The 27520-nt window shown below is 45.4% G+C and overlaps 1 protein-coding gene and 1 pseudogene across 1 annotated transcript; both read right to left on the reverse strand.

The window, feature by feature from the left end:
* Positions 1 to 5207: 5207 nt before the first annotated feature.
* LOC124633130 lies at positions 5208 to 11172 on the reverse strand (annotated as a pseudogene).
* Positions 11173 to 18576: 7404 nt separating this feature from the next.
* LOC124633131 (chaoptin-like) lies at positions 18577 to 26821 on the reverse strand. The gene is made up of 5 exons (XM_047168233.1): positions 26686 to 26821; positions 22282 to 22417; positions 22101 to 22211; positions 19045 to 22028; positions 18577 to 18977 (listed from the first exon to the last, which is right to left on the reverse strand). Exons 1-5 carry the CDS (start codon positions 26819 to 26821, stop codon positions 18706 to 18708), a joined length of 3639 nt encoding a protein of 1212 aa, XP_047024189.1. The 3' UTR covers positions 18577 to 18705.
* Between the last annotated feature and the right edge of the window lie 699 nt (positions 26822 to 27520).

Consider the following 27520-nt stretch of genomic DNA (forward strand, 5'->3'; position numbering starts at 1 on the left):
GTCCAATCAGATCTTATTTCCATAAGAATAGGAGGAATATGCATTGTTTTCTTTTTGGTTGTTGATGCTTCATGGTATGGCTCACCTGTAGGTCCAGTTGAGTGTTTGTCTGCTGAGAGAGTGCTAAAACTGTTGCTCAAATTTGTTGTGCTTGTGGTTGACTGTTCAGAGGGACGCGCATATCGTTTTGGGATCTTCCACTCACTTATGTTGACTGGGCCCTCTAGCGGGCGCTTGCCAACGGAATTAGATCGGCTTAAATAACGATCCATGTCGACAAAAGAGATTTATCGATATCGATACAGTTGTTACCCATCACTAAGATAGTAGGCAAACTACGCGCGACAGCGCGCGCGACGAACTGACTGTTATTTATATATTACTATACTTTACTGTATTTGCTGTACTTGCGTTTTAGAGTATTATATTTTTTATTCCTTTATTTCAGGCAACTAGGGCCTATAGAAATGCAAATACATACATATACCTATATCACACATAATAATACTTATTAAGTACTACATATATCGGGTGTGTCGTTCACAATAATACGTAAAAAAAAAAAAAAAAATGCATTTTTCAAACAAAGTAAATAGAATAAAATTGTGCGAAAATTAGAACACCATGTAAATGTCAGTCACTACAAACAACTGAAATCCTCCCTTGAAAACTGACAGCTGTCAATTGATCAAAACATTAGATACTCCTAACTTTATCTCTGCTTTACACATGATGTTGTAAATTATAAAAACGAAAAATGACTCTAATTAAACCACTGCATGGATTATTTTTTTTACAATTCGCCATAGAATATCATAAAGTATATGCGATAGGATTTAATGTGATTGTGAACGACACGCCCTGTATATTGATGATAGCTTTATACAAGCCGTAGACAATAGTAGTGTACTGTACACCGCCCCGTCCCCGCAGCCCGCACCCCTCCCCGCAGGCACCCGGAAACTTGTTTCAAACTCCTTTTAAAGTATTTTATTTAGCGCATAGTTGGTTGTTCTGGTTGCCGCAGCTCACAGTTATTAAGAGAGCGCCGGAGCTCGCACCTCACAAATACCTAACAATGTTTTCCTTAATTACATCGAAACGAAGGAAAACGTCTCTAGCAACAACATGGCTGAATTAACAATCTAACTCAGCACTTCATTTTCCGTTTTGTAATTACGAATATGTGCACGTTCGTACTTACCTTTATCAGAGCCTACTCCGGAACACGCGACACTGCAATATAATGGCGGCTCATAAACTTTTTAACAGCTAATTGAAATTCATAATTGACTTCAAAAATTTAACATAAGAAATATTTTAATTCTACCTGTTGAACCACTATAAAACAAGGATAAGCTGAGTAACTGGTGTCATTAAACAAGTGTAATAATAATAGTGTCCTAGCCGATTGTCAGTCATGGCGGCTGTTCTGTTCCTATAAAAGGGGCTAATAAGCCAGCTGGCCAACAAGAATCAAACTTATTTATATTTGACGTTCACAAGTAAAGGCTTAAATGAAATAAATGATTTGACTTTGCTTTAGCAGGGTATATTAAAGTGCACAAGCACTTACACAGATACAGGTCACTATTTCTTCACGCTCATAGCCCGATGGGTCAATGGCAATCCGACACGACCGGAGAGAGATCAGGCGCAGAACCGACATTAACGTGCTCTCCGATGCACGGGTGTATCAATCACTCCAGAATTCAAGGGTCTGGGCTGCCTTGTTAAAGTTTGTAATTCCTACAAAGCGGCTCGACCCGGGAATATAACCCAATAGAATTTGCATAGCAGTCGCGCGACAAGCAGCCGCGACGCCCGCAGACCGCGCGCCGCCATCACTATCAACTGTTGGCCTGAGCAGTTGACATAGCGCCTTGTGTGTGTTTGTACGGCGGGCTTGGCATAATTACTGTATTATTATTATGGAAACGTAAATACGTAATTGTATACGAGCTGTTCGTATTCTATTGACACAAGTGTTGCATTCTGGGCTCGGTGTAATCGTAGCACAATTTTCTCCGTTTATTATGTTACTGTTGTGTCCCATATTTTTGCACGCGTTCTTTAGGAATTGCCTTATTCTATAACAGTGGCTCGTAACCGGTGGTCCGCGGACCACTGGTGGTCCCTGGAGGCATTCCAAGTGGTCCGACGTTGCTATCTATCTTACGTATATATCCATCTTACTTGTCCAACAGAAAAAAAATGTATGTTTTGGCTACATTTTACGTAATATTGGTTTTGAGTCTTAAAAAATAATTAAAATTTCCCGCTCGCTTCGCTCGCGTATACAGAGGCTATGCGCCCTCGTTTTTGCATTTAACAACAAACAAAAAGTTGAGTACGTTTGGGCTACATTTTACGTCCGTAGGAGTACGTATGCACGAGTCTGAAAAAAGTTTCACGCTTCTTCGCTCGCACATTTGTAACCGCATAAGCATGTGTGTCTTTCTTTGCATTTACTTACCTACAAAAGAACAGAGTACTTGCGTTTTGTAAACGCTAAACATTGTGTTTGTAAATGAAAGATTTAGTCGCAGCTAAAACTGTTTTTTTACGTAGTGGTCCCCCAATTTGTCAAAGCTATAAATACGTCCGTTGGTTTTCGACGCTTCTGATTGTTAAAAACAAGCATAGATGCCTGTAGCACACCTCCGCTGCGAAACCCAAAGGGCGAAACCGCCATAGTTTCGCTGTGAGTTGTGAGTTGTTGGGCGGCGAAACAATAGCGAAATTCCCTGCTCTAACGTACAAAACTGACTATGACGTTGTCTCTTTCTAACATGATTTCGCTCATTTGCTTAGGCGCCGTCTACATCTCCGCCCTGGCGGACAACTGGCGGGCAACGAGCGAGATTGTTGATTGTTCTCGAGAGATTGTAAACTGTCGAATTATTGTGAACCGTAACATATGATTGCAATTTAACGCATTATTTTTCGCTATATTATAATCTATCGATGAGAAATTGTCAAATTGTCAACTGTCCGAAAGCTCTCCCTGATTGGTCAGTCTTTTTGTAAGATCGACCAATCACGACCAGCCGTGCATATACAAATATTAAAACACGAGAAATTAATGTAATTTAGGTTATGTTCGGAAACTAACACTATAGTTCGGCCATTCAGAGAATGCGTTCCTGACACGTCGCGATTGAACTGACGACGTAACTTTGCAATGGCGTTGCAGTTACGATAAAAATATTTTTGCTGGTTGTTTACCGTTTTAACAATTGAGGAGCATTAAAACAACATTATTATATCAATAATCAATGAATGTTATAATTTTGTGCCAAACTGAGTGTCAAATAACTTGGTAAACAATATTTTTCTAAATCTATACTGCGCTATTACAAGGTTATGTCAGCGGTTTATATTTTGTAGTGCTGTGCTAAAAATAACAGGCAAGTATCGTAATCTGTTCTTATACAGTTATAATATAAAATAATACGTTTTGATTTTCTTTTTAAGAATTGGAAAATAATGGACTATAAGACTTAATTATAACGTTTATGAAATATAAAAATAAAACTATGACCAAACCGCATTTTTATACTTAGATTAAAAATGGTAACCCCAAATGGCGTTATGGGCCGCCATTTTGTGACGCTAAAACAGTCGTCCGTTGTCGTTTCGTGCGCATAGACCACGTTTTTCAAGTGTTTTCGATCTGTTTTTATTTGATTACCCGGCTTTTGTTAGACCGAGATATCAGGATTGATTCTGTTATTGATAATAATATAATTATACATGTAGGCGAAGATGATGATGAAGACACCACCTCCTCAAGCAAATCGGAGTCTGATTAATATTCTGTTCGCACATTCAATTCAATGTACTTGTAACAAAGAATAAATAAAACAATTTTATTATATGAATATTACCTTTTTTTGGTTTCCACTTAAATAACTAAAATATAAAACAAATGATTCCGCCAATTTAAAACGAAAATAATCTTAAAATAATGCGGCGGTTCATTTTGAAGGAACGGTAACGAACTCAGTGTTATGTTGTGCCCATCACTAGTCGTGACTAACTGATAGGTGTCAGGAACGCATTCTCTGAACGGCCGAAGTATAATTTGTTGGTTTATCGTTCAAACTACTTTTCTTTGGTTAATCACAGATAAATTTTACATCCTCAACACTTTTATATAACTAATTCTAAAGATATAAGTTATTTTCAACAGGAAATCGATTTATAATCACGAAAACACAGTCGTTTACACAATCGACAACAAACGAAATAAACAAACAAAATGGCGAATGCCGGAGCGGCGGGGGCACATTACGTTCTACCAATCAGCGCGCAAGACGCATTCCGTTCTACGCCAGTTGACAATTTGACCGCTTTACATTGATAGATTATAATATAGCGAAAAATAATGCGTTAAATTGCAATCAGATGTTACGGTTCACAATAATTCGACAGTTTACAATCTCTCGAGATAGATTTTTAGATGGTGGGGGTGTCGTGTCCAGAGATAAGTAAATAAATCGAATACTAAGTAGTAGTGTAATCTAACGATGTTTGTAATCTTACGGTGACATATACAATACTAGGCCGTTTTCCCGCGGTTTCACCCGCGTCCCGTGGGAGCTACTGCCCGCACCGGGATAAAATATAGCCTATGTTACTCGCAGATAATATAGCTTTCTAATGGTGAAAGAATAATCTAAATCGGTCCAGTAGATTTTGAGTTTATCCATTACAACCAAACAAACAAACAAACAAAGTTTTCCTCTTTATGATGATGATGATGATGATGTTCTCCTAGCCGATTATCGGCTACGGCGGCTGTTCTCATGTAAGGAGATTAGCCAGCTGCGCAGGACATATTATAGTGCACGAGCATTTGCGCAGACACAGGTGCACTCACTATTCCTTAACTCTCATAGCCCGATGGGACGGCAATCCGACACGACCGGAAAGAGATCAGGCGCAGGACCGACATTTACGTGCTCTCCGATGCACGGGTGTATCAATCACCACCTTCCAGGCTCCGGGCTGCTATGTGAAAGTCTTCTAAAACCCACAAAGCGATTTCGGCCCGACTCGGGAATCGAACCCGAGACCTCGTGCTCAGCAGCCGCACTTGCGACAGCTAGACCAACGAGGCAGTTCCTCTTTATAACATTAGTATAGACTATATCTATAAACAACTTAAACATAGGTACTATAAATATATAACAAATATTCTTAAAAACTAATGCACACGATGTGTCGGCGTCGTGTTACGCTGACTGGTGTCACGTAGCCGGCCACGAAACCGGCGGTAAACAACACCCTTCGGCCAAAAATCTTCCTTGAGGACTTTTTCAAGCGCTTGTGTCGGAACACGCACCACAAACGAGTTAAAATTCGTGTTGTGACGCGGCTCCAAGCTCTCGACCCTCAAGATCCAATTGGTTTTGACGCGCAGATATTCTACGACCTCCTCAACCTTCGTAGAATGGTGCAGCCTGGACACGTACAACTGCGTCGTTGGGATAGCTAGACGCAGCAGCATATTGGGCCCCGCCAGCGCAGTACCGCACTGGTTCCGACAAGGAGGTTTCTTCTTCTTCCTCCTCTCGACCTTGATGAACCCATCCTTGTCGCACGTGTCGACCTTGGGACCCTGCTTACTCAAAACCTGGTTTGGTTTCGATCGGCTCTTCTTACCCCCTTCTCTGTTTTCCGCTACTTTAACCTGCGAGTTTTGTGGCTCAACAGGCTTCTTAGCGGCTGAAATTGCTGCGTAGGCTCGTTTGGGGGTCGACGAACCTACACGAGTCATCGTCTCTACCGATGTCGAGGCAGGGACGGCGGCGGCACACGTTGCAACGCATTCATTCTCGGCAGTAGGTGACGCATTCGAGCCCGCCGACTCGAAACTGCAGATGGAGGCATTTTGCGCCCCGCGACGCGTGTTCACATTACTGTCGCTGGCGGTAGGTGACCTACTTGCAGAAATTGCATTGCGCAATGCAACTACTTCTGCCCGTAGATCACTGATGGTGTTGTTGGACACCTCCAGCTGATGCTGCATCTCGGCCTGGCTTTGCTTAAGGAGAGTGATATCCTTCAGCAGCCTGGTGACATCTACGTGGTCGAACGTGACGGGAGGAAGCTTGTGCAGGTCCTTCGCTACGAAATCGGGCACGTCGTCCGGGTCGGTCTCCTTAAATAGCGTGACGATGTCTTGGAGACTCTTCTCTGTGCCGTCCCTTCGACGGGACGGCATCTGGCTAAGTTTGCCAAGAGTCGTGAAGAGCAGCAATTTAGCACTGCTAATCTCCTCCTCCTTGAACGACGTCTTGCAGATCTGCAAGATGCTAAACTCGTCCATATAATCGATGGCATGTTTGATAAATGCTAACACTTCGTTGGCTATGAGCGGTTGTGCACTCATAGCAAAAACCGGGCAACGGCTATAGCCGCGCAATTCGGGAATTTAAAATTCATAGAGTGCAGCGCAAACGCGTCCGTACTCGACCGCGTATCGCACTGAACTGACTGTTTTGTTCAGCTATCGACAATATAAAGAACTTAATCATAAAAAGAGCTAAATGAATACTTGGTCCACATGTATGTTAGTGTTGCATAGTGTGCGCGTGTGTGCGTGAGCTTGCGTCGTGACGCGCTCACGTGCTCGCTCGTCAGTGCGGGTAGTCGGCTACTGTCGGCTGTCGGCTACTGCCATCAAGTTGTTTCACTTCGCGACCACCTCTGAGCTGATAAGCTGCTCGTTTGTTTGTATTTGTAACTCCAACTCATTTGTGCATTCATTATTTTACTAATAGTTTGAAATTTTCATAATGGCCCTTGGCCCTGCTGGGCTCTGCTGGGAAATGCTGTAATATCTATAAAAATTAATACTTACACTTACGTGTATAAGTATCAATCAACAGTAGCCTATCAATGATTTGGATGCGAACTTTTGCTGCACAAGTTCGCATCCAAATCATTGATAGGCTACTGTTGCACAGCTCTAAAAGAGAAAGTGAAAAAAAAAAATGCAAAACAGTATTCATTATCTATTTATTTCGCAATCACAGGCCAAAGAGATAGTTACTGATATTCTATAATTACTTTACTATTTAAATCAAACCGCAATTCAAACTAAGTCTCTGCTTTAATGGTAGCGCCATGAGACAGGTGACATCGGATGATGTTTCTCATAGCATTTACCTGTTTGTATAAAACTTTAAATGATACGGACACATGTTCAACCCTATGAAGAATACTTTTGCTTTTCTTGTCCCAAGTTAATCAATATTACTTTTTTTAGCTCTGTACTTGATGAAACTTTCCAACAGACAAGCATGTTGTAGACAGTCTACTATAACCCTATTTCACTAGTCCATATGCAACTTTTCTTATTAATATACCTTCCACTGATTGTCAATACTTTGTAACTTAGAGCAGAGTTTAGCCGTAGTTATTATTTCATTAAACACGTTCTAACTCCCTTAATACTAACAAATGACAATAGCACCAATACAAGAAAATAATCAACATAAAATAAGCTTTCTATATGTGTACTTAATGCTAGAGGAGAGGTAGCCCAAAACGCTCATTCTCCTTTGTAACAAAAAATACATATAAAATGACACAAAGCGAGCGTGGAGGATACATATTAGCAGCAGCTGGCGCGAGGACAGCGAACGTTTAATACTCGGCGCCAGTTTAAAACAAATGTGAATGATTTTTGTATAATTTGATTAGCGCCGCCCGACCGGCCGCCGCCTGGCCTCTCGCCAGACGTGAGGATTAAGGTGCGAACACGACGCGCCGCGCAGAAGCCTCACTCCTCAGCAGACTGCACGCCTCGTTCAGTGTGCTTCATCTTCCTAAGTGTATGTAATTAGTGTTTGTAATGCGTTTGAGTGTATCAATTGGTTCAGTAATTCTGACCAAGGCGAACTTACAGCTAGTGTACACCGTTGACTAGCGTTGTTCGGCTATGAAAACAGCAAGTCCAGCTTGTGTAAACACTGAAAAATTCTGTTTTTACATAACCAATGGCCACAGTAATGAGACCGCGCTCATTTCTATCGTGTTTGTCTCGCGAGCGTGAACCTTTTGTAGTAGTTGTGCTGCGTCCCCGGTGCGGCGGCTGGACGCGAGCCAGCGCCGCGCCTTAAACAAATTTACTTTTGGCTTTAGGCACCGTAAGTGTGCTTAACGACGCCCCCTCCGCCCCGCACCGCCCCGCATCGCCCCGCACCGCCGCGCTGTCCCAGCCACCGTGCGCACTTCATATCATTCCACTTCGCACCAACCCAACCAAGCTAGCTAAATAGCTTTGATCAAGAAGGAAGCTTTGATCAAGAATAGCTTTGATCAATCTTTTTGTAAAAATAAAACAAAGTAATGTAAAGTTTAAGCGATACAAGTGCAGCAATACTGCAGCACCGCCGGTACAGCGCCGACCTGATGGAGTTATTTACCGCCGCGCTCACATCTGTTAAGTTCCAGCGAGCCACACGTTGCGCACAGTTGGCGCAGGCGTGGCGCTGATGTGGTGCAGGTGTGGCAATGCTGCGTCGCTTCGGCGAGCTCGCTGGAGTGGATATAATGTAAATCGTATTAACGCGTGAGAGCGCGCAGCTGCGGCCGAGCACGCCACCCGCGCATCACCCGCGTCGGCGCCGCCACCTGCGCCTCACGCTTCAAGCACTAACCACACGGATAAACTTGCGATACAGCTTAGGGTGCGTCCACATCTGGCGAATGTGCCGCGAATGCGCTGCACGCGAGCCGATTGCGAGCCGTCTGCAAGCTGCGCGCGTGCAGTCACTGCAATAGTTTGGTGTGCCTCTTTAGCGCAATTCATGCAAGGCTCGTATAGAGCGCGCGAGCGGCGCGCGATCTGCGCGCACTCAGTTCTCACCCTTACAGTTCCGTATACTGGCTCAGTACTATCGAAGATGTCAGACGTCGCGCGCCGCCTGCGCGCTGATCGCGTACGGCGCTTAGGTCGCGCGCGAACTGCGCGCGGGCGGCGCAGAAGCGGCGCACGAACAAAAATGCACGCGCGCAGCTCGCGGGCAGCGAGCAAACGGCTCGCGAGCTGCACATTCGCGGCACTTCGCCAGATGTGGACGCACCCTTAAACAGTATTTTTTTAGACAGCGTTGCCATGACAACGTAGTTATTTACATTCAACAGATAGTAACTCTAAGCTCAGTTATCCTAATCGCTGATAGCAAAGTGTCGGATTGTAATGTTGCAAGGAGTCACGGCTGCAAGGAGTTGCGGGATGCGGGGGGGGGGGGTAAGTGAACAGTCGTACAATGTCCACCAGGCAGGAGCCGATGCTTCGCGAGTATGTCAACTAATCCAGGGGCCCGATTCTCCTAAGTTAATAATGTCAAAATCGAATAGAAATCGAATCGCAATATGATTGCAATAGCAGTTTTAACCATATCGGGCATTCTGCTACCAATAAAAGACCAATCGTATTCGATTGACATTTGATTGGTGTGCGATTGGTCTGCTATTTTGGTGATTTTGGTCTATACGGTAGTTTGCTGTACAATCATTTTGCAATCGTAAATCATTTGCAGACAAAATGATTCATTATTGAATGACAGAAAAGGATAAAAACGTTTATTTCAAAGAAAAAATAGCGGAATGCCACATACGCTTCAATCGTAATCGAGTCGGGATTGGATCTCAGTCGAATCGAGTCGAACGTGAATCGTATGACGGTTAAGTATAATTAGGAGAACCGGGGCCTGCTGTCCTACATCTGTGTATGTTTTTATATAGAAACTTTAACTTTCAATGGATCTATATGCTACACAATGATTTGATGAAACTTAACAATAATAAAACTTAATATATCTCTAAATTTTGCTCTAGTATGGGAAGTAGATCCTTCGGAGAGCGGGTGAAACCGCTGGCAGAAGCTTGCATCTGTACATATATAAGAAAGTGACAAATGTCGCAGTCAGTCATGTTACACGAACGACTCACTAAATTAATATTTATGTGCAAATTGTTCGTTACAGTGACTATGTAGAATGATCAATATTAATAAGGCAAGACATATAAACATGGGCACTCAGAGTTGTGTGTTCGTTCACAATATGCGGCGGATGTGCGTGATGTTGTCTGACTAATAAATTAGACTTGAACCCTGTCAAATGCTCAGTAGTTTCTTTTAGCAGAAAACGTGTCCCTCGCCCTACAACTTATAAACTTAAAGGTCAGCAACTGCAGAGATCGCATGGTGTGCGTGACCTAGGCGTGTTTCATGATTCAAAACTTCTGTTTAATACCCACATTGAACAAATAGTGGCAAAAGCCTCGAGGTCGCTTGGTTTTATAATGCGAGTCGCAGGGTGTTTTAAAAATGCCAAAACTCTCAAGATCCTCTATTGTTCTTTTGTAAGAAGTCACCTAGAATATGCGTCACAAATTTGGAACCCTCGTTATGGCAAATACATTGATTGTATTGAGAATGTTCAGAAGAGATTTACTCGTTTTCTTTGTTTTCGGCTGCGTATACCGTACCATTCTGATAATTACATAAATATTTGCAAGAAGTTTCACTTACAACCACTCATAAATCGTCGTCGATTAGCAGATTGCACTTTCCTACTAAAAATTATTTCTAATGAGATTGACTGTCCTGATCTCCTGCATAAACTATGCTTTAATGTTCCCCAGAGATCGGTTAGATTTAATCCGCCTATCTCCATTCCTTATTCCTCTTCTAACTATAGGCAAAACTCATACATGGTGCGAGCGAGTAAAGACTTTAATGTTCTTTGTAAGGACTTCTCATTTGACCCATTTACCACTAAAACTTATACTGCGCGCACTCAGCTGAATGCGGACTTTTTCAAGAGTGAAGCCAAGTGATATTTTGTTATAATCTTATTATTTTATTTTTTTTTTTTACCGTGCTTGTTAGTGATCCTAAGTTGTCTGTTACTTTTTCAGTTTCTACCCGTGAGAATCTATAATTGGCTTACTATATCATATAGAATTGTTATCCCTTTGTTACAGCTGTTGATTCTCCTTCTAGTAAATAAATAAATAAATAAATGTGAGTGATGGCGCCTTTACAGATAGTTACACAACACGTGTGAGGTCGCTGGGGAGGCGCCGCTGAAACAATACTCAATCAGCCGCCCGGCGCCGGCCGGCACTTACCCTCTGAGCAGGCATTGTAGCCGCCGAGTGTCTCCAGTCCGCGGCGCCGCAACAAAGCAACGATTACTGCGCATTCACTGCTCGTCCGGCGCGGCTGCGGCGTGGCAGTGGCGTGCCGGCGGCGCAGCTGTGGCGCGACACAATGCCTCGTTAGCAGGTGCGGTCACGCTGCGCCGCGTCTCTACATAATTGTATGACGACTATTATTGTAACGACCAACTAGAACTGGTCACAAAACTTTACGGATAAGTGTGTCCGCAAATGTTGAGCCCCTACAAATATTTTATAAGTGCCTTATCAGGACTTTTATATGTACAATATGTGATTAACGATAAACAAGCTCGTTCTAGCTATACAGTAACTGTAGGCAGATTACATCGCTGACGGCGACCGTAGCGTGTTGCTCGCATGTCTACGGCTCGTAGCACGTGCGTAGTCTGCGTAGCTCGTAGCTGATTACGCTACGTTCATCGGCTGTCGAGTGTTGTCACGAAGGCACTCGGTGCGTGACGTGGACGTCACTTATTGGCACAAATGTGACACACTAGCTTCCGCTCGCGGCTTCGCCCGCATGATGTGTTGATAAAAAGTAGCTTATGGATTAATCCAGGGTAACACCTATCTACATACCAAATTTCAACAAAATCGGTCCAGCCCTTTTTGCGTGAAAGAATAACAATCATACATCCATACATTCTCACAAACTTTCTTTTATATAATATTAGTTGGATAGTTGGATTTATAATAATAGTTGGATGATTGTTTGTAACGGCTGCTTACAATGGGAAGTGAGTATTTGTCGTGCTAGTGTCCTCGGCACTGTGTCGGCACCCGCGGGAGAGACGCCGCCTCACTCGACCGACTCACAAATGTCCCGTCCATTGCTCTGCCCGCACTTGTAATCGGATTAACATACATATTATAGATAGTCTTACCTAATTCACACTTTAATTATTATTATTTATTACCATTATGTGACATTAAGACAAACATTGGATATAAAGAATATGTTCAGCCTTTAAAGAAAGCCTTTTATGATTTAAAAAAGATGCTTTATTCGCCTAATTTGGATGAAGAAGTTTCACAATTAACCATTTATGTTTCATGTGACGATAACATATACACGGTCAGCACCACAACTTGCAATAATTATATGTAATGTGAAACGTGACAAGGCAATATGCAAAGAAAGGCGACGATCAGTGGCTAGCCTCGCCCGACTGCGGGAAGGTGGTCACCTATGCGAAATCTTGGTTTTAAGAACTTTATGTGTGTTTCAAAAGGTTATAATGACTTTAATATATTTCTAGCATCAAAAGGGTTTTGCCAAGCATGCGTAAGAGTCTGTTGTGAATTAGAATTTTGCAGAATTGCTAAGAAAGTTGTTAAACCTTGTTCTGGGCTAATTCTAAGTAAAAACTTTGTCGGTGTTTTGAAAAGTATTTGAAGTGATTACATATAATGTTATTGTATTGCTACACTAATTACTGGAGACGTCTCAATGCCGCGCGAGTGCACGCCGTAAGCCGCCACACGTGTACGACTGCAGCACGGGCTACGTCGTGCGACTGACAGACAATCATAAGATTAGGCGCGTAGGCATGAGCCGACATATTCCGATCAGCTGCAACACTCACAATACAAGTGCCGTAAGTGAACAAGTACATATACCGGGCGGCGGCACAGAGCGAGCACGTGAGGACGCAGCGCTCGGAGCGCTCGGAGCGCTCGGAGCGTTCGGAGCGTCACGCGCAACTGTTGCCACTCACTGCTGTTTTTAATTAAACTTCTCTGTTTTGTATGTGCTGTGTTCGGATGAGTTTAAATTGAGTGTTCTTAACATAATATATAAAGTATTGTGGCGTTTCCGAACGCCACTGCGCTGGCAACCCTAGTTTTATTATGTTTCATATAGAGGTTGTTTGTCTATGGGACACATCTTTTTTCCAACGGACATGAATAATTACTTTACACTAAACTACGTTATTATAAAGGCTTCGAGTGAACATTATTCCTCTGTAGCATTAATATCTCATATAGTGATGATATATGTATCGATGACGACCCGTCAAATACATTGTTACACGTATGAATGACTTTCATTCGAAACTCCCTGTGACGAACAAAGGGGAGCCCTGAGTTCCCAAAGTATGTTCAACGTGTATTTCCGTGGAAAGATTACCTATTATTAATATACTTATTTCCTAAACATAAATATTGGGCTACATTATTTTTAGTATGTTCTACAGTAAAGGAATCGACAGTATTTTCTATGGTTAACGCTTCTTAAAATATGCATATGCAGTGAGCACCAAAACTTTGATCAGTGAGGTAATGTTTGTCGGTCGCGGACGAGTTGCTTTACATATCAGTACCTACTGATCGCTGATATATCTGTGTAACTAATCGATTCCGTCCTGCTTCATGTACTATGTAGGTACATTTCAGAATCTAGGAAGGTAAAAAACGGTACATTGATGTGTGTTCACATTATTTCTAAGCTTTCATCACAAGCGAGGATTTAATTGGCTCTCAGTCGTCTATAACTTCTCTCTATTGTTATTTTTGTTATACACGTAGCTGTAGTTTTTCCATAGTGTATTAAATAAATAAAAATTGTTAACGTACGTTACGTGCAGGGTCGCTTGCAGCACCGCACTGTGCCACGGCTAGCTGTAAGTGTGGTGCGTCGGTCGACACGTGCTCGAACACAACTGACAATCAAGTGCCTTTCAAATTCGTTTAACGCTCCAGCGAGCATCTGCATCGGTATTTTAAAATTGCCCAGCGCGAGTACAATGGGTGGCGCTCAGTGGATAGTGCGCGCCATTCGTCAAGCGGCGGGGATGAGGGGGGGGGGGCAGCTCGTGCACCACTGCGATACTAAATGCAGTTTTTGCGGTGCTCTGCGATTGATTCACACACGTCGTTAGCCGCCGGTTAGCTGTGTCCCTCCCTCCCTCCACCCTCAGCCGAGCCCCAGCACACCCCACAATCAAAATAGATCCACGTTTAAGATCGTGCGCGACTTCCTATCAATTCATTACAAGAAGTATAGCCCACCGCGTCTACATTACGACAGGCTGCACAGCCCGTGACGAACACTCCACTCACCACGTAAGTACCTAGTTTCTTCTTGTACAATGCGGGAAGTAGTTTCCTTGGGATGCGAGTGAAACTGCGAAAATAAAAAACTTTTTTACAAAAAAATTAAACCGACTTCCAAAAACACTAAAAAGCAAAAAAATAAAATAATTTTAGGTGCATCGGCCTAGAAGTCGGAGTCTAATGGATGTTACTAAGTTAATTTTGCTTTTTAGTGTTTTTGGAAGTCGGTTTAATTTTTTTGTAAAAAAGTTTTTTATTTACAGCTTTTTAGTGATACGAATAGTTATCACTATCCATATAAGTGGAAAGTTCTTATCAATAATATAATATAAAGTTCTTATCAAAGAATATAAGCCCAAATACGAGGTATTTTGCGCTAAGTCGTGTCAGAGGTATAGAAGGTATAGTTTTGTCAGATTTGGAAGCCAACAAGTTACTTAATCGACCACACGACGGCAGGGCGTTGGCAGAAATAACGAGGTTAAGAAATCTTCCTTCCAATACTTAAACGTCGGTAAACATTTCCATTTAGAATATCCTTAAACTGTTTTTCGTCTTCACTGTCGAATCTGCAATATTACCCATCTCAGCTTAAAGTGTACATCAATACGAATAAAATACGCCCAAACACTATGTAGCTGCTATCGACCATTAAGGAGTTTCCTAAACTGTACTGCACCTGCATCACTGACCTTGCTGTGGCAGTCATAACCCATCTCAGCTTAAAGTTCTTGTCACCACGAATAAAATAAACCCAAACATTATGTAGCTGCTATCAACCATTAAGGAGTTCCCTAAACTGTACTGCATCTGCATTTCGGACCTTGCAGTGGCAGTCATTACTCATTTCGGTGTAAAGATCTTGTCAACACTAATAAAATAAGCCCAAACACGAGGTAGTTAAGATGTGCCGTTTAGGAGTTCCCTCGATCCTCTGTCGTCTCCATCATCAGATCTGCCGTAAACCTCCATAGTATTGTAGTCTCATCAGATAAACACATAAATATAAAGTTTGTACCCCATGCTCGCCTACAATTTTCAAGAGATGCCCTCGATTTCTCAGGGTTTCCACCATCAGATCCTGATCTGATTACAATGGGACCAAATGACAAGCATACCCTTTCAAATAAAAAAAGATTTTTTGAAATCGGTCCAGGCGTCTTTGAGAAATCGAGTAACAAACATAAAAAAAAAAAAAAAAAATACAGCCGAATTGAGAACCTCCTCCTTTTTTTTGAAGCCGGTTGATGAAGAACAAACGTCAATTTGGGTACATCTTGTAAGATGTACCCAGCGTGGGTCACGATACCGCTCGCACGAGCACAGCTCCTCGGAGGAGTGTCCTCGTGTGCGGTATGTTCCACTGACAATACTTGCTCGTGGGGATAGATGAAAGCTTCTCTTTAGTTTTCGTTAGAGGAGTGTCGCCGCGCCGGCTAAACCTACTCCACGAAGTTCACAGGAGACTCGTCTAACTGTAACTCAATTAGCGCTAAGAATCGTGTTTCAAAGCTTTCCCCCTCGCCGGCGGGGCGGCCGGGGGACGCGGCGGGGTGGACAGCCGTGGCCGGTGGCAAATTATTGCCTGTCACTAATTACAGCCAGCGACCGGTAGGAAACAATTCGTAAATAAAGCTCTTAAGTTATAAGATCGCACATCTATAGCAAGCCGACGCGGGAAGTAGTCCCCCGTGGACGCGGGTGAAACCGCGGCCACAAGCTAGCATGTATATGATGACAGATCGGTGGGGTCGCGGCCTCTGCTGATACGAATTTCATTAAAATAGTAATAGCTCCGCTCTTGCGTAATTAGCTGGCGATTTCATTTATATTGGAACATCGCGCGCTCACTGCAGCTACTTACTAATTAATGTGATAAAAAGGGACTCAGTTAGTTCGCCGAATGTCTGGCTGTCCGCTACACAACAATGTTTTAATAGATTCTCGAGGCGTGTACGGCGCGCCGAACTTTGTGAGACATTAAGATATTCAGCAAGTTTTGGAGCGTTTCAATTAGTTGTGAGAAGTGGAGCGAGCGACGGCAGCAGTCGCAGAAGCCGTGCATCATGCACGCTCGTATAGCGCGACAGGCAACAACCTGGACGAGTAAGGCTGCAAGTGTGTAACGCAGCGGCTCACTGAGCAGCCACGCGAGGCGAGCGTTTCCACCACCTCCAGATAATTGATAAGTAGTAAGACGTCGCTAACAACACGTAAACTTTTAATAAATATCGCTCGCTCTCATAAATTCTTCCTTCTGACACTTTATTTTATTAATGTTCTTGCGGTGGCGGGTGTGTGGGGGCGGGTGGGGGAGGGGTTGACTAACTGGTAGTTGTCATCGACACGACTGTACCGCACCAAATAAAACGAGAAACTTTAATTAACGTCCAATGAGCCGATACAGTGGCGGCTTATCCGGCCGCTCATGAAGTAGTAGAGCGACCAGCCGGGCTGAGCTCCGCAGCGGCGGCCTCGCGGCGGCGGAGCGGCTCAGCCCGCGCTGGCCGCGCCGCTGCTGACCGCGGCAGCTGCGCTCACAGCCGCGAGTCCGCCGCGCTCGCCCGACACGCTATCTGCTGAGTTTCCTCAAGAATTTTCATCGCGACACGTTGAACATTGGTTACATTCGCAACTTAGTTAAGGTTACGAAACGAATTCTCCAAGTTCCTTCTAAGTGTTCCAAGTTAGCAGACATTTTTGAGAAGTGTTCGCAAGTTCAAGTTGTTTCGGTTAAATGTTTTGCGTGTTGTTTCGGTGCCCGGCGGGGGGCTCCCGCGTCCCGACTGCCGCCGTGGAGTTTCATACCTTGTGTTGAATTGTTTGTGTTGCACCTACTACTTACATAGTAATTAATGTACCTAGGTACATATAATATTTCTTTTATTTATTTATTTAGTCGGCGTCTTCTTTCGATATCGTTAGCAAAAGTTCATCAGCGTCTTCCCCGAGTACGCGGGCTCGAGGGGCGAGGGACGCGGGACGCGAGGAGCGGGGCCGGCCTGTCCGCTCATCAAAATTACCCTTTTACACAAAATGTTTGAACACGTAGATAAGCTATCTACAAAGCGAGTCATTTTTGTGAAAGCTTCAAGACAAAGCCTTTACAGATAACAGTTTTCTAATTAAAAGTATTGTTTTTGAAGAATAGACTCCGCATTGGGGAAAGTTTTATCGGCAGGAGAACTTTAAACGGTTTTGTAACGAAATCAACATATAATCATATAATGCACCTGTAATGAAATGCTCAGTTAAGTAAACATTGGTCTAGTGGTCGCAAGCGCGGCTGCTGTGCTCGTCGTCTCGGGTTCGATTCCCGGGTCGGGCCGAAATCGCTTTGTGGGTTTTCTTAAACTTTCACAAAGCAGCCCGTAGTCTGGAAGTTGGTGATTAATTCACCCGTGCATCGGAGAGCACGTAAATGTCGATCCTGCGCCTGATCTCTCTCCGGTCGTGTCGGATTGCCATCCCATCGGGTTATGAGAGTGAAGGAATAGGGAGGGCACTTGTGTCTGCGCAAATGCTGGTGCACTATAATATGGCCTGCGCAGCTGGCTGATCTTCTTAAGTGAGAGCAGCCGCCGTGGCTGAAAACGGCCGTGGACGCCATTATTATTAAGTAAACGATGGCAATCACGTCACCATCCCTTTGACGAAGGTCATCGTGAAGAGCTCGTGGCTGAGTTAAAGCCTCGAGGCTCGATCGATCGCTGAGTGGTTCGGAAGGCTCCGGTCAGACTAGTCTTCCATTGCATTGTCGACTGCATCACCTTTTCATCACTCGCAGTCATATTTTACACACATATAGCCTGCCTTTTCTTTTCCATACTTATAAATGTGGCAACAATGCCTACTCATATGTTTTTAACACGCTCGTATTGGCTTCCCTTGTAACTATGTATGTAAGAAAATCTTGGAATCTTAATTTGACCTACTTGCCGGTCTTCTATTAGGATAAAATATTGCACACGCCATGGGTTCTGATGACAATACATGACTAGTTAAGAAACGTCATTACAAATCCAATATGGCGGCCTCCCCAATATGGCGGACTGACTGGCTGTTTAAAAAACTAAAAAGAAAGCGTGGAGCGTAATCTTTACTCTTTTTGGGCAAAACGCTCCACGCTTTCTTTCATCAAACTAAATGTCCGAATTATTTAGTAATTTTTTAAAGCGTGTGTATACCTACGCTCGATGGAACAATGAAACTCATCAGGGTGTGTATAAAAATATTTTAATATGTATTGCTAGTATCACGACACGCTATGTGCGCCGACGCAGAGCGACGTCTTGCTCTTTATCCATTCCATGTTCGTTGTTGTTTAAAACGTAACGTATAATAGAAAACGTGTCAAAGTCAAAATATCACACGCACTAAGATGCTATAGATTTGGACACTTCAAATATTGTAGATCACGTTGAGTGTGTGGGCGCGCCACTAGCTGAGCGCGAGCAGCAGCAGCGCGCACAGCAGCGCCGCGCGCGGCCGCGAGCAGCGCGCGCGCGACGACAGCGCGCTCGCCTGGCACGCCGCCTCGTCCGCGTGCAGAGCCAGCAGCACGGCGCCGCCCGCGCACCGGCTGCGCCGCGCCGCCTCGCGCGCCGCCGCCGACCAGCCGCCCACCTCGGCCGTCCAGCGCCGCAGCCACGCGCCCACCCACGACACCGAGCAGCCGCAGCGCAGCGGGTTGCCGCCCACCGCCAGCCCACCTGCCGACACGCCTCGCGCTCACTCACATGCGCACAACTAGCACAGCACGCGACAGGTGCTACTTACCAGATAATAGTTTAGTTGCCACCCGGTTCCAGCCGGTGAGGTTCGGATAGAGGGTGGCGGGCTCGAAGCTGACGAGCTGGTTGTCGCTGAGGTCGAGCGCCAGGTGCGGCACGCGCGCCAGCGGGCGCAGCAGTGCGGGCGGCAGCGCGCGCACGCTCGTGCCGGCCAGCCGCAGCGCCAGCGCGCGCTGCCGCCCCAGCGGCGCCAGCGCGCGCGCCGACACCTGCCGCAGCGCCGCGCCGCGCAGCCGCAGCGCGCGCAGCTTGGGCGCCTGCAGCCCGCTTAGCTGGGACTCTAGAACAGGATCCAGCACGTGCACATCGAGGTTTTCTAGACCGGGAACGCACGCGGTTATGTCGGCCAGCGCCACTTGTGTCCGCTCGTTCAATGCGAGGGATTCGAGGGTGAGAGAACGCAATGATAACAGTGGCCGGAAAGCGCGCGGCTCTATCGCTCCCAGCTGACGAAGATGGTCGGCGCGCAGCTGCAGCAGATGGCTCAAACCCTCGAATGAACCGCTCGCGATGCGAACTATAGGGTTGTGCGAGATGTCGAGCGAGGTGAGGCGCGGCACGGCGGCCCACATCGCCGCCTGCAGGGACGTGAACCGGTTGCGCGAAAGCTGTAGCACGCGCAGGTTGCCGAGCCAGCGCATGTCGGTGGCCCGGTACGACGCTATGTTGTTGCCGCTCAGATCCAATTCAGTCAAATTGACTAACGGCAGATGAGGCACCGCCTTCAGGCCTGCTCCAGCTAACGCCAGACGTCGCAGGCGCGGCAGATTGTGGAACAATTCTTTAAAGTTGGTCTTGATCATATTATAGGAGAGATCGAGGCGACGGAGCCGCGCCAGCCCAGCGAACGTGTTGTCGGAGAGCACGGTGAGCGCGTTGTGGGCCACGCCCAGCTCGTGGAGGAACGCGGTGGCTTGGAACATGGCGGCGTCCAGGTACTCAAGGCGGTTGTGGCCGAGCTCGAGGCGGCGCAGCGTGAAGCCCACCTGCGCCAGCGCGCTGCCGGGGAACACGGCCAGCTGGTTGCGCGCCAGGTCCAGGTGCTCCAGCACGGTGTTCTTGAAGACGTCGCGCGGCAGGGCGCGCAGCTCGTTGCCGGCCAGGCGCAGGTGGCGCAGCCGCCGCAGGCTGTGGAACTGCTCGGCCGCCAGCTGCGCCAGGCGGTTGTGCGACAGGTCCAGGATCTGCAGCGCGGACTCCTCACCGAATCCTCTCCGTTTCACCGCACTGATATTATTGTGGTGCAGAATTACTATTTCCAGATTGGAGAGCGCGCCGAAAGCAAAGTTATCTATGTGCGTCAGGTGGTTATTCGCTAGAAGCAGTTGCCGCAGCGACGCTCCCACGCAATCGAAGAAAGCTTTCGATAAACTCTCCAGCGAGTTATGCGACAGGTCTAGAACATTAATGGAGACCGCTCTTCCGCCGCCCGCGAGTGTCTTGATGCGATTGTAACTGACGTTCACCGACAAATTGCTTTCCTCACTAGACACATTTTCAAAATGTTCTGTGGAGAACTCAGTTAGGCGGTTATCATGCAAGTCCAACACTTGTAACTTAGGAAGTCCAGTGAGTGCTCGTTCTGCGACGAACTCTAACAGGTTTCCTACTAAATTTAAATAAACCAAATTATGTAACTGTGCGAAACAGTCTTCACTTAGATTGTGCACGCGATTATATGAAAGGTCAACACTCTGTAAATCCGTCAACTTTCCGAAAAAATCACAGCTTATTTTACTTATGTAATTGTACGACAATCTCAGTTCTTTCAGGCGAGACGAACAGTTCGTTCCCGACACGTCACTGGGGAACTCTATTATTTTATTAAAATCTAAATTGAGATATTCTAGCGATGGAAAGTTATGGATATGTTCACTGGAGACGTAGTGAATGTTATTGTTATCTAAACTAAGCCAAGAGAGCGACGAGCTCGAGCCGGCGAGCGGGAACTCCCCGCTGAGCAGCGAGGAGGACAGCTCCAGTGCCCGCAGCGCCGGCAGGCTGGCGAGCGCGGCGCCCGGCACGACGCTCAGCTCCGTGAAGCTCAGCATCAGCTCGCGCAGCGGCAGCCCGCGCGGGAACGCCGCGCCCGCCAGCTGCGCCACGCGGTTGCCCTTCAGGTTGAGCGTGCTCAGCGCCTCTGACCACGCGCCGAACATATCCGCCTTCACCACCGCTATCTGGTTGTATCCCATATCCAGGTATGAAAGCATCGCAGGCGCCAGGCTCCACAGTCCTTTTGGAAACGCTGTCAGAAAGTTGCCAGCCAGAGAGATAGAATGCAGGTGCGGCGGGAGAGTCGCCACCTCCTGCAGGCGATTGTACGCCAGCGACAAGTGGCGCAGGCGCGACAAGTGCACCACGCTCGGCGGCAGCTCGGACAGCTCGTTGTGGTCCAGGTCCAGGCGCTCCAGGCGGCGCCGCAGCGCGTTCACCGCGGCCTCGGACACGTGCCCTACTTTATTGTATGCGATCGATAACTTCTCAAGCCGGGAACTGTCCATCACGAAAGACGGCACCGACGTGAACTCGTTGAAGTCTAGTATCAGCTGCTTCAGCTGCAGCCTTTGCTGGAAATCCAGCTCAAACAAGTCGTCTAGCTCGTTATGGCTCAGGTCCAGGGAATCAATTTTAGAATGTTCAGTGCGACATGTGCGATTTTGTGTAGGCCGTAACATATTGTTCCTCAAGTGCAGGTGGCGCAGGCGTGGCAGGCGCGCCGTCGCCGCGCACGGCATCTGCTGCAGCAGGTTGTCGGCCAGGCGCAGCACGGCCAGCGCTGGCGGCAGCGCGCTCGGCGCCAGCGCGTGCAGCCGGTTGCCGTCGAGGTCTAGCTGCGCCAGCGCGCGCAGAGACGCCAGCGCGCCCGCGCCCAGCGCACACAGCTGATTGTTGCTAAGCGACAGGCTGCTCAGCGAGTCCGCCAGGAAGCCCCAGTTCAGGTGCGGTCCCAAGTCACTGATGTAGTTACTGCAACCGTATCGTATATTAATCAAACGAAGAATTCGATCAGTCTTCTCTTTACTTACTTTTGTAACTTACTTCTGTAAATTCAGCCAATTCAAGACTTTCAAATCGCGCAGCGAATGTAAAGGTACTTCAGTGAACTCATTAAAACCCAGGTCTAGCGACGCCAGGGTGGACACCATGGACCTGCAAAGACGTAGCATTACTAGCCGGCAGCGGATGGGCACGCGAGACGCGGAGGCGGTGCGGTACGTACGCGAGCGCCGCGGGCTCCAGGTGGCTGAGCTGCGCGCCCACCAGCACCAGCGTGCGCAGCGCGCGCGCGTCCAGCGCCGCCTCGCCCAGCGCGCCCAGCGCCGCGCCCGCCAGCGACACGTGCCGCACACCCGCCTCTGCACACACTCACGCACTGCACCTCTCATCTAACATACATGTTACGGCGAAGCCAGGTGTAGCGGGTACTGCGGGTAGTCATAGTTGTATCCTCCTATCTTCGGTTATAACTAAGTAAAAACTTTATCATAGCGGCTAGAATTATATGTACCTATCCTATTTCTCATTGGCTACAACTTGGTTTACAGTTCAGTTAAGCATTTTGGTTTTATTACTCTTATCTTGTCTTTCCCGATTGGTTCTCTCTGACCTAATATGTATTGAAAAATGCAAGATAATGGTGTTGAAGTGTTTTCAGAAGGGACACAAAGGCAGTACATAGGGGTAGTGCCTTAGGGACTACATAAGGACGTACATAAGGAGTACCCAGAGGTAATACATTAGCCAGTTTATTGGGAGATATAAGGAGAGTTCATAAAAAGACGAGATAGTGTGACACATGGCCACTATTAGCACGGGTGCGCGACTACACCTCGTTCTAAACGAAGATAAGAGGATACAACTGAGTTTAGCCGCACGTAGCGGGCTACACGTAGCTTAAGCCGTCTAGACCAAGGTGTTTCAAGCTTTAGGCACAACATAAACATTTACTCCTTTACTTGTATAATTACTTTAATGATGATGACGTCCTCCTAGCCGATTATCGGCTACGGCGGCTGTTCTCATGCAGGAGATTAGCCAACTGTACAAGCATTTGCACAGACACATGTGCACTCGCTCTTCCTTCACTACCATAGCCCGATGGGACAGCAATCCGACGAGTGGAGAGAGATCAGGCGTAGGACCGACATTAACGTGCTCTCCGATGCACGGGTGTATCAATCACCAAAGTCAAAGTCAAATCATTTATTTCATTTAGGCTTTTTTCTTTTTTTCATCATGTCGGATGCTGTGGAAGTAACTAAAATATACCAGTCTAGCTGTTTCTACGTCCGCTAGCTGCCTCATCTTTCTAATAGCATAGGCGGCCGAGCTAAGACGACCCGCAAGAGATGTAATGTGGGGTCCCCACTGTAGTTTTTTGTCCAGAGTGATTCCCAGGAAAACTGTTTGATTTATAAATTCTAGTTTTTCACTATTAAGTATAATATCACATTCACTACTTTTTACATTTGGCAATGAAAATCGAATGCATTACGTTTTTTTTTTCATTAAGAGCCTAGTTATTTGCGTTGAACCAATTTTGGACCTGGATAATGGAATTGTTTACGTCGTCTAGGTTACGTCTACGCCTATCAATGTTAAAAATAAGAGAGGTATCATCGGCAAACAACACCATCCTAGGTTGATTATCAAATAGATAGGGCAAATCATTAATATAAACTAGAAAGAGGAACGGACCTAATATGGAACCTTGTGGTACGCCCATTGCCATCATTGAGCCCAGTGAATTTACGCCGTTTACTTGAAATTTAAGTTGCCGATCGTTTAGATACGATTTTAATAACTGGAGGGATGTATCTTTGATTCCGTAATGCTCTAGCTTCCGCAAAAGCGTTTCGTGATTTACACAGTCAAACGCTTTTGAGAGATCGCAGAAAATTCCAATGGAGTCTTCAGCTTCCTCCCAAGCCTTAAAGATGTGCTTGATCAAAGTTACACCAGCATCGGTTGTACAGGGACCTTTGGTGAAACCGTATTGTTCGTTATGAAAAATGAAGTTTTTATTGAAATGGCGCAACATTTGTGCAAGCATCAACTTTTCGAATACCTTGCTGAGAACAGGTAAAACAGAAACGGGTCTATAGTTGTTTGATTCTTTGCTGTTTCCCGATTTAAATAAAGGTACTACTTTACTGTGTTTCATTAGATCAGGAAACACGCCTTGGTCTACGCTAACATTAAAGATGTAAGCTAAATAGGATGCAATAGTTTCAATAATTGACCTACATACCTTGACAGACATACCCCAAAGATCTTCTGTTGATTTTATTTTAAGATCTTTTTAGATTTTATTAAAGGCCTTAACAACAGCCTCGGGGCTGATATGTTGAAAGTTTAATACTGAACAGCATGGCTTTACATTTGTTTTGAGTAAATCGATAGATACGGCGGTTGAAAAATTTTGTGATTTTGTAGTTTCGAAAGGTATTTTGGTGAAGAATGCTTCAAACTCTTGAGCTACTTCAAGGTTACCGTTGATGGGGCCTTTATGAGTTTCTAGGCTAAAATCAGTTTTGCGAACTTTTCGCCTACCTGTTTCGTTATTAATTACTGCCCAAGTTGTTTTTATTTTATCCTTAGAATTTTTTATTTTATTTCTAATATGAATAAAGGACAATGCTATTCTTTGTATGGAAGTTGGGCTCAAGAGTTGCCCGCAGTAACTGCATAGTGTATTATGTTCCATAGGCTTATAATAGGTCCCAGACCGAAATATTTCGAAATCTATCCCAGGAGTGCTGAGAAAAACTGGTTTGACTCTTATTCAATACTACGAAAAATATGCTTACGAACTCTTAACTATTCCACTTTTATTACCTTAATTGAAATGCATTATAATATTAATCGACAAATACGAGGTATTGAACGAGATTTTTTTTTACCGACTTCAAAAAATGGAGGAGTTTCTCAGTTCGTTTGTATTCTTTTTACGTAAGTACGTGCATAACTCCGTCGTTTACCAACCGATTTAAACAATCATTTTATTGTTTAAAAGGATTTACTTTCCAAATAGTTCCAGGGTCCAGGGTCTGGTGATAGAAACCTTAAAACATTATGGAACTCTCGGAAATTGTAAGCACATATCGAATAAAAACTTGTCATTCGGGTATATGTCTCCGACACCACAAAACTGTGGAGGTTAAAACCTGACCTGACGATGGAGACGACAGTGAGACGAGGGAACTCCTCAACGGTATCTATTTACTACCTCGTGTTTGAGCTTATTTTATTCGTCTTGATAAGATTTTTCCATTGCCATTAAGGATTTGCATGACGCTACTCGAACTTAGGACTGATTGTGCTAGATAGAGACTGAAAAGCAAGAGAAACAACAATTACCTTTAAACGTCTATTTCTGTTTTTTTTTATCCTGTTAACAGTAAAACCACTATCTATCTGAATGTTATTTCAAGAAAAGAGGTTGTTAGGTTTGTGGCTGCTTAAAATGGCTTGCTAACAATGGCTGGCTAACATTAGAACTGGTTTTTCTCGGGACCTCTGGGACCGATTTCAAAAATATTTGGATTCCGTCTTAAGAGTGAAGTAAAGAACCTATTCTAACCATTCCCACTACTGGGCAAATGGCTTGGGCTTTATAAAGTAACTGTTCAAGTTTAACATTTGAACCGGTTTTTCTCGGGACCTCTGGGACCGATTTCCAAAATATTTGGATTTCGTGACAACAGTGAAGTAAAGAACCTATTCTAACCATTCCCACTACTGGGCAAATGGCTTGGGCTTTATAAAGTGACTGTTCAAGTTTAACATTTGAACCGGTTTTTCTCGGGACCTCTGGGACCGATTTCCAAAATATTTGGATTTCGTGTTAACAGTGCAGCAAAGAACCTATTTCGACCACTTTCACTACTGGGCAAATGGCTCAGGCTTTGTTAAGTGACTATCTATGGAGAACATTTGAACCGGTTTTTCTCGGGACCTCTGGGACCGACTTCAAAAATATTTGGATTTCGTGTTCAGAGTGCACTATGGAACCTATTTTAATAATTCCCACTACTGGGCAAATGGCTTGGGCTTTATTAATTGACTGTTCAAGTTTGACATTAGAACCAGTTTTTCTCGGGATTTCTGGGACCGATTTCCAAAATATTTGGATTTCGTGATAACAGTGAAGTAAAGAACCTATTCTAACCATTCCCACTACTGGGCAAATGGCTCAGGCTTTGTTAAGTGACTATCTATGGAGAACATTTGAACCGGTTTTTCTCGGGACCTCTGGGACCGATTTCAAAAATATTTGGATTTCGTGTTCAGAGTGCACTATGGAACCAGCTGAAACTACTCCCACTGCTGGGCAAACTTTGAGCCCACACCCTGGCATTGTCCTTTAGCCTGTTCACAAACGTTTTAAAATATTTTCGAATATTTTGAGACATGATCACGGAAACTTGGATCGGTGCTATAAGGCTTCCACGATCTAGGCTACTTTGTGAAAGTCTTTAATACCCACAAAGCGATTTCAGTCTGACTCGGGAATCGAACCCGAGACCTCGTGCACAGCAGCCGCTCTTGCGACAGCTAGACCAACGAGGAAGGCATGTATGACGATAGAAGCAGGCGCTATGTGTGCGCTGGTGCAGGTTACCGGTGTCGGGGAAGCGGTGGTAGGGCAGGCCGGAGCAGGCCAGCAGGTCGCGGCGGCACGCGCACTGCGCCGCGCACGCCGGGCCCGCCGGCCGCGCCGCCGCCACCAGCGCCGCCAGCACCACCAGCCGCGCCATGCGCCTCCACGCGCTACATGCGCCGCGCACCGCGCACCCACGATCCTGCACACTATATTTTATGTCATTTTTGCATATTGATCACTCATTTATTTTAGGAAGCGCAATACATAGATGGGTAGCGTCACTTTCCAAACCTTCCTAATATTGTAAATCCTACCGAATCAACTTATGGTACATCGGAGACGGAGATAGCCTACTTGTTATCTGGGTATTGGAAGTAGTTCCTCGGAAACCGTTATCGTATACACCGGGAAACGCAAATGCATACTTGCGTGGTCTAAAGCATGAAGGGGTTTACTAACTTACTATATAAGTGTTTTGTTGTTATTATCGAGAAGACGAGTGGTGATTCGAAGGTTGTCCTGCTTTCTTCAGGTACAAAACTTTTATCAATTGACTTGGTTTATAATATGTAAGACTTAGTGGTTGCTGTTTTAAATATAGTACTGCGCATCGAAATCTGCCATTGAAAGGAGCGTTCAGCGACTGGCTACGCGTGCTACGGCAAGCGTTACGCGAGCGCTACGCTCTACTACCAACGCGTTTCGAACATGTCGCAACTAGGGTTATCATCATCTCCCAACCATGAGTCGGCTTCCAGAGCAAGTGTCGCAACTAGGTTTCGACAAAGTTTCCAATGCGGCTGAAGAGAGAAAACCATATCATAATCCTTTGTCATTTCCCACTGTCATACGT

Source organism: Helicoverpa zea, chromosome 9, assembly GCF_022581195.2.
Source record: "Helicoverpa zea isolate HzStark_Cry1AcR chromosome 9, ilHelZeax1.1, whole genome shotgun sequence".
Lineage (NCBI taxonomy): Eukaryota > Metazoa > Arthropoda > Insecta > Lepidoptera > Noctuidae > Helicoverpa > Helicoverpa zea.

Excerpts from the sequence above, each read along its gene's own strand:
- LOC124633131 (XM_047168233.1), bottom strand. The coding sequence starts at position 26,821 with ATGGCGCGGCTGGTGGTGCTGGCGGCGCTGGTGGCGGCGGCGCGGCCG. Across the intron at positions 22,418-26,685 it reads CCACCGCTTCCCCGACACCG|AGGCGGGTGTGCGGCACGTG; the intron begins GTAACCTGCACC and ends GAGTGTGTGCAG. Across the intron at positions 18,978-19,044 it reads GGCAACTAAACTATTATCTG|GTGGGCTGGCGGTGGGCGGC; the intron begins GTAAGTAGCACC and ends GCGTGTCGGCAG.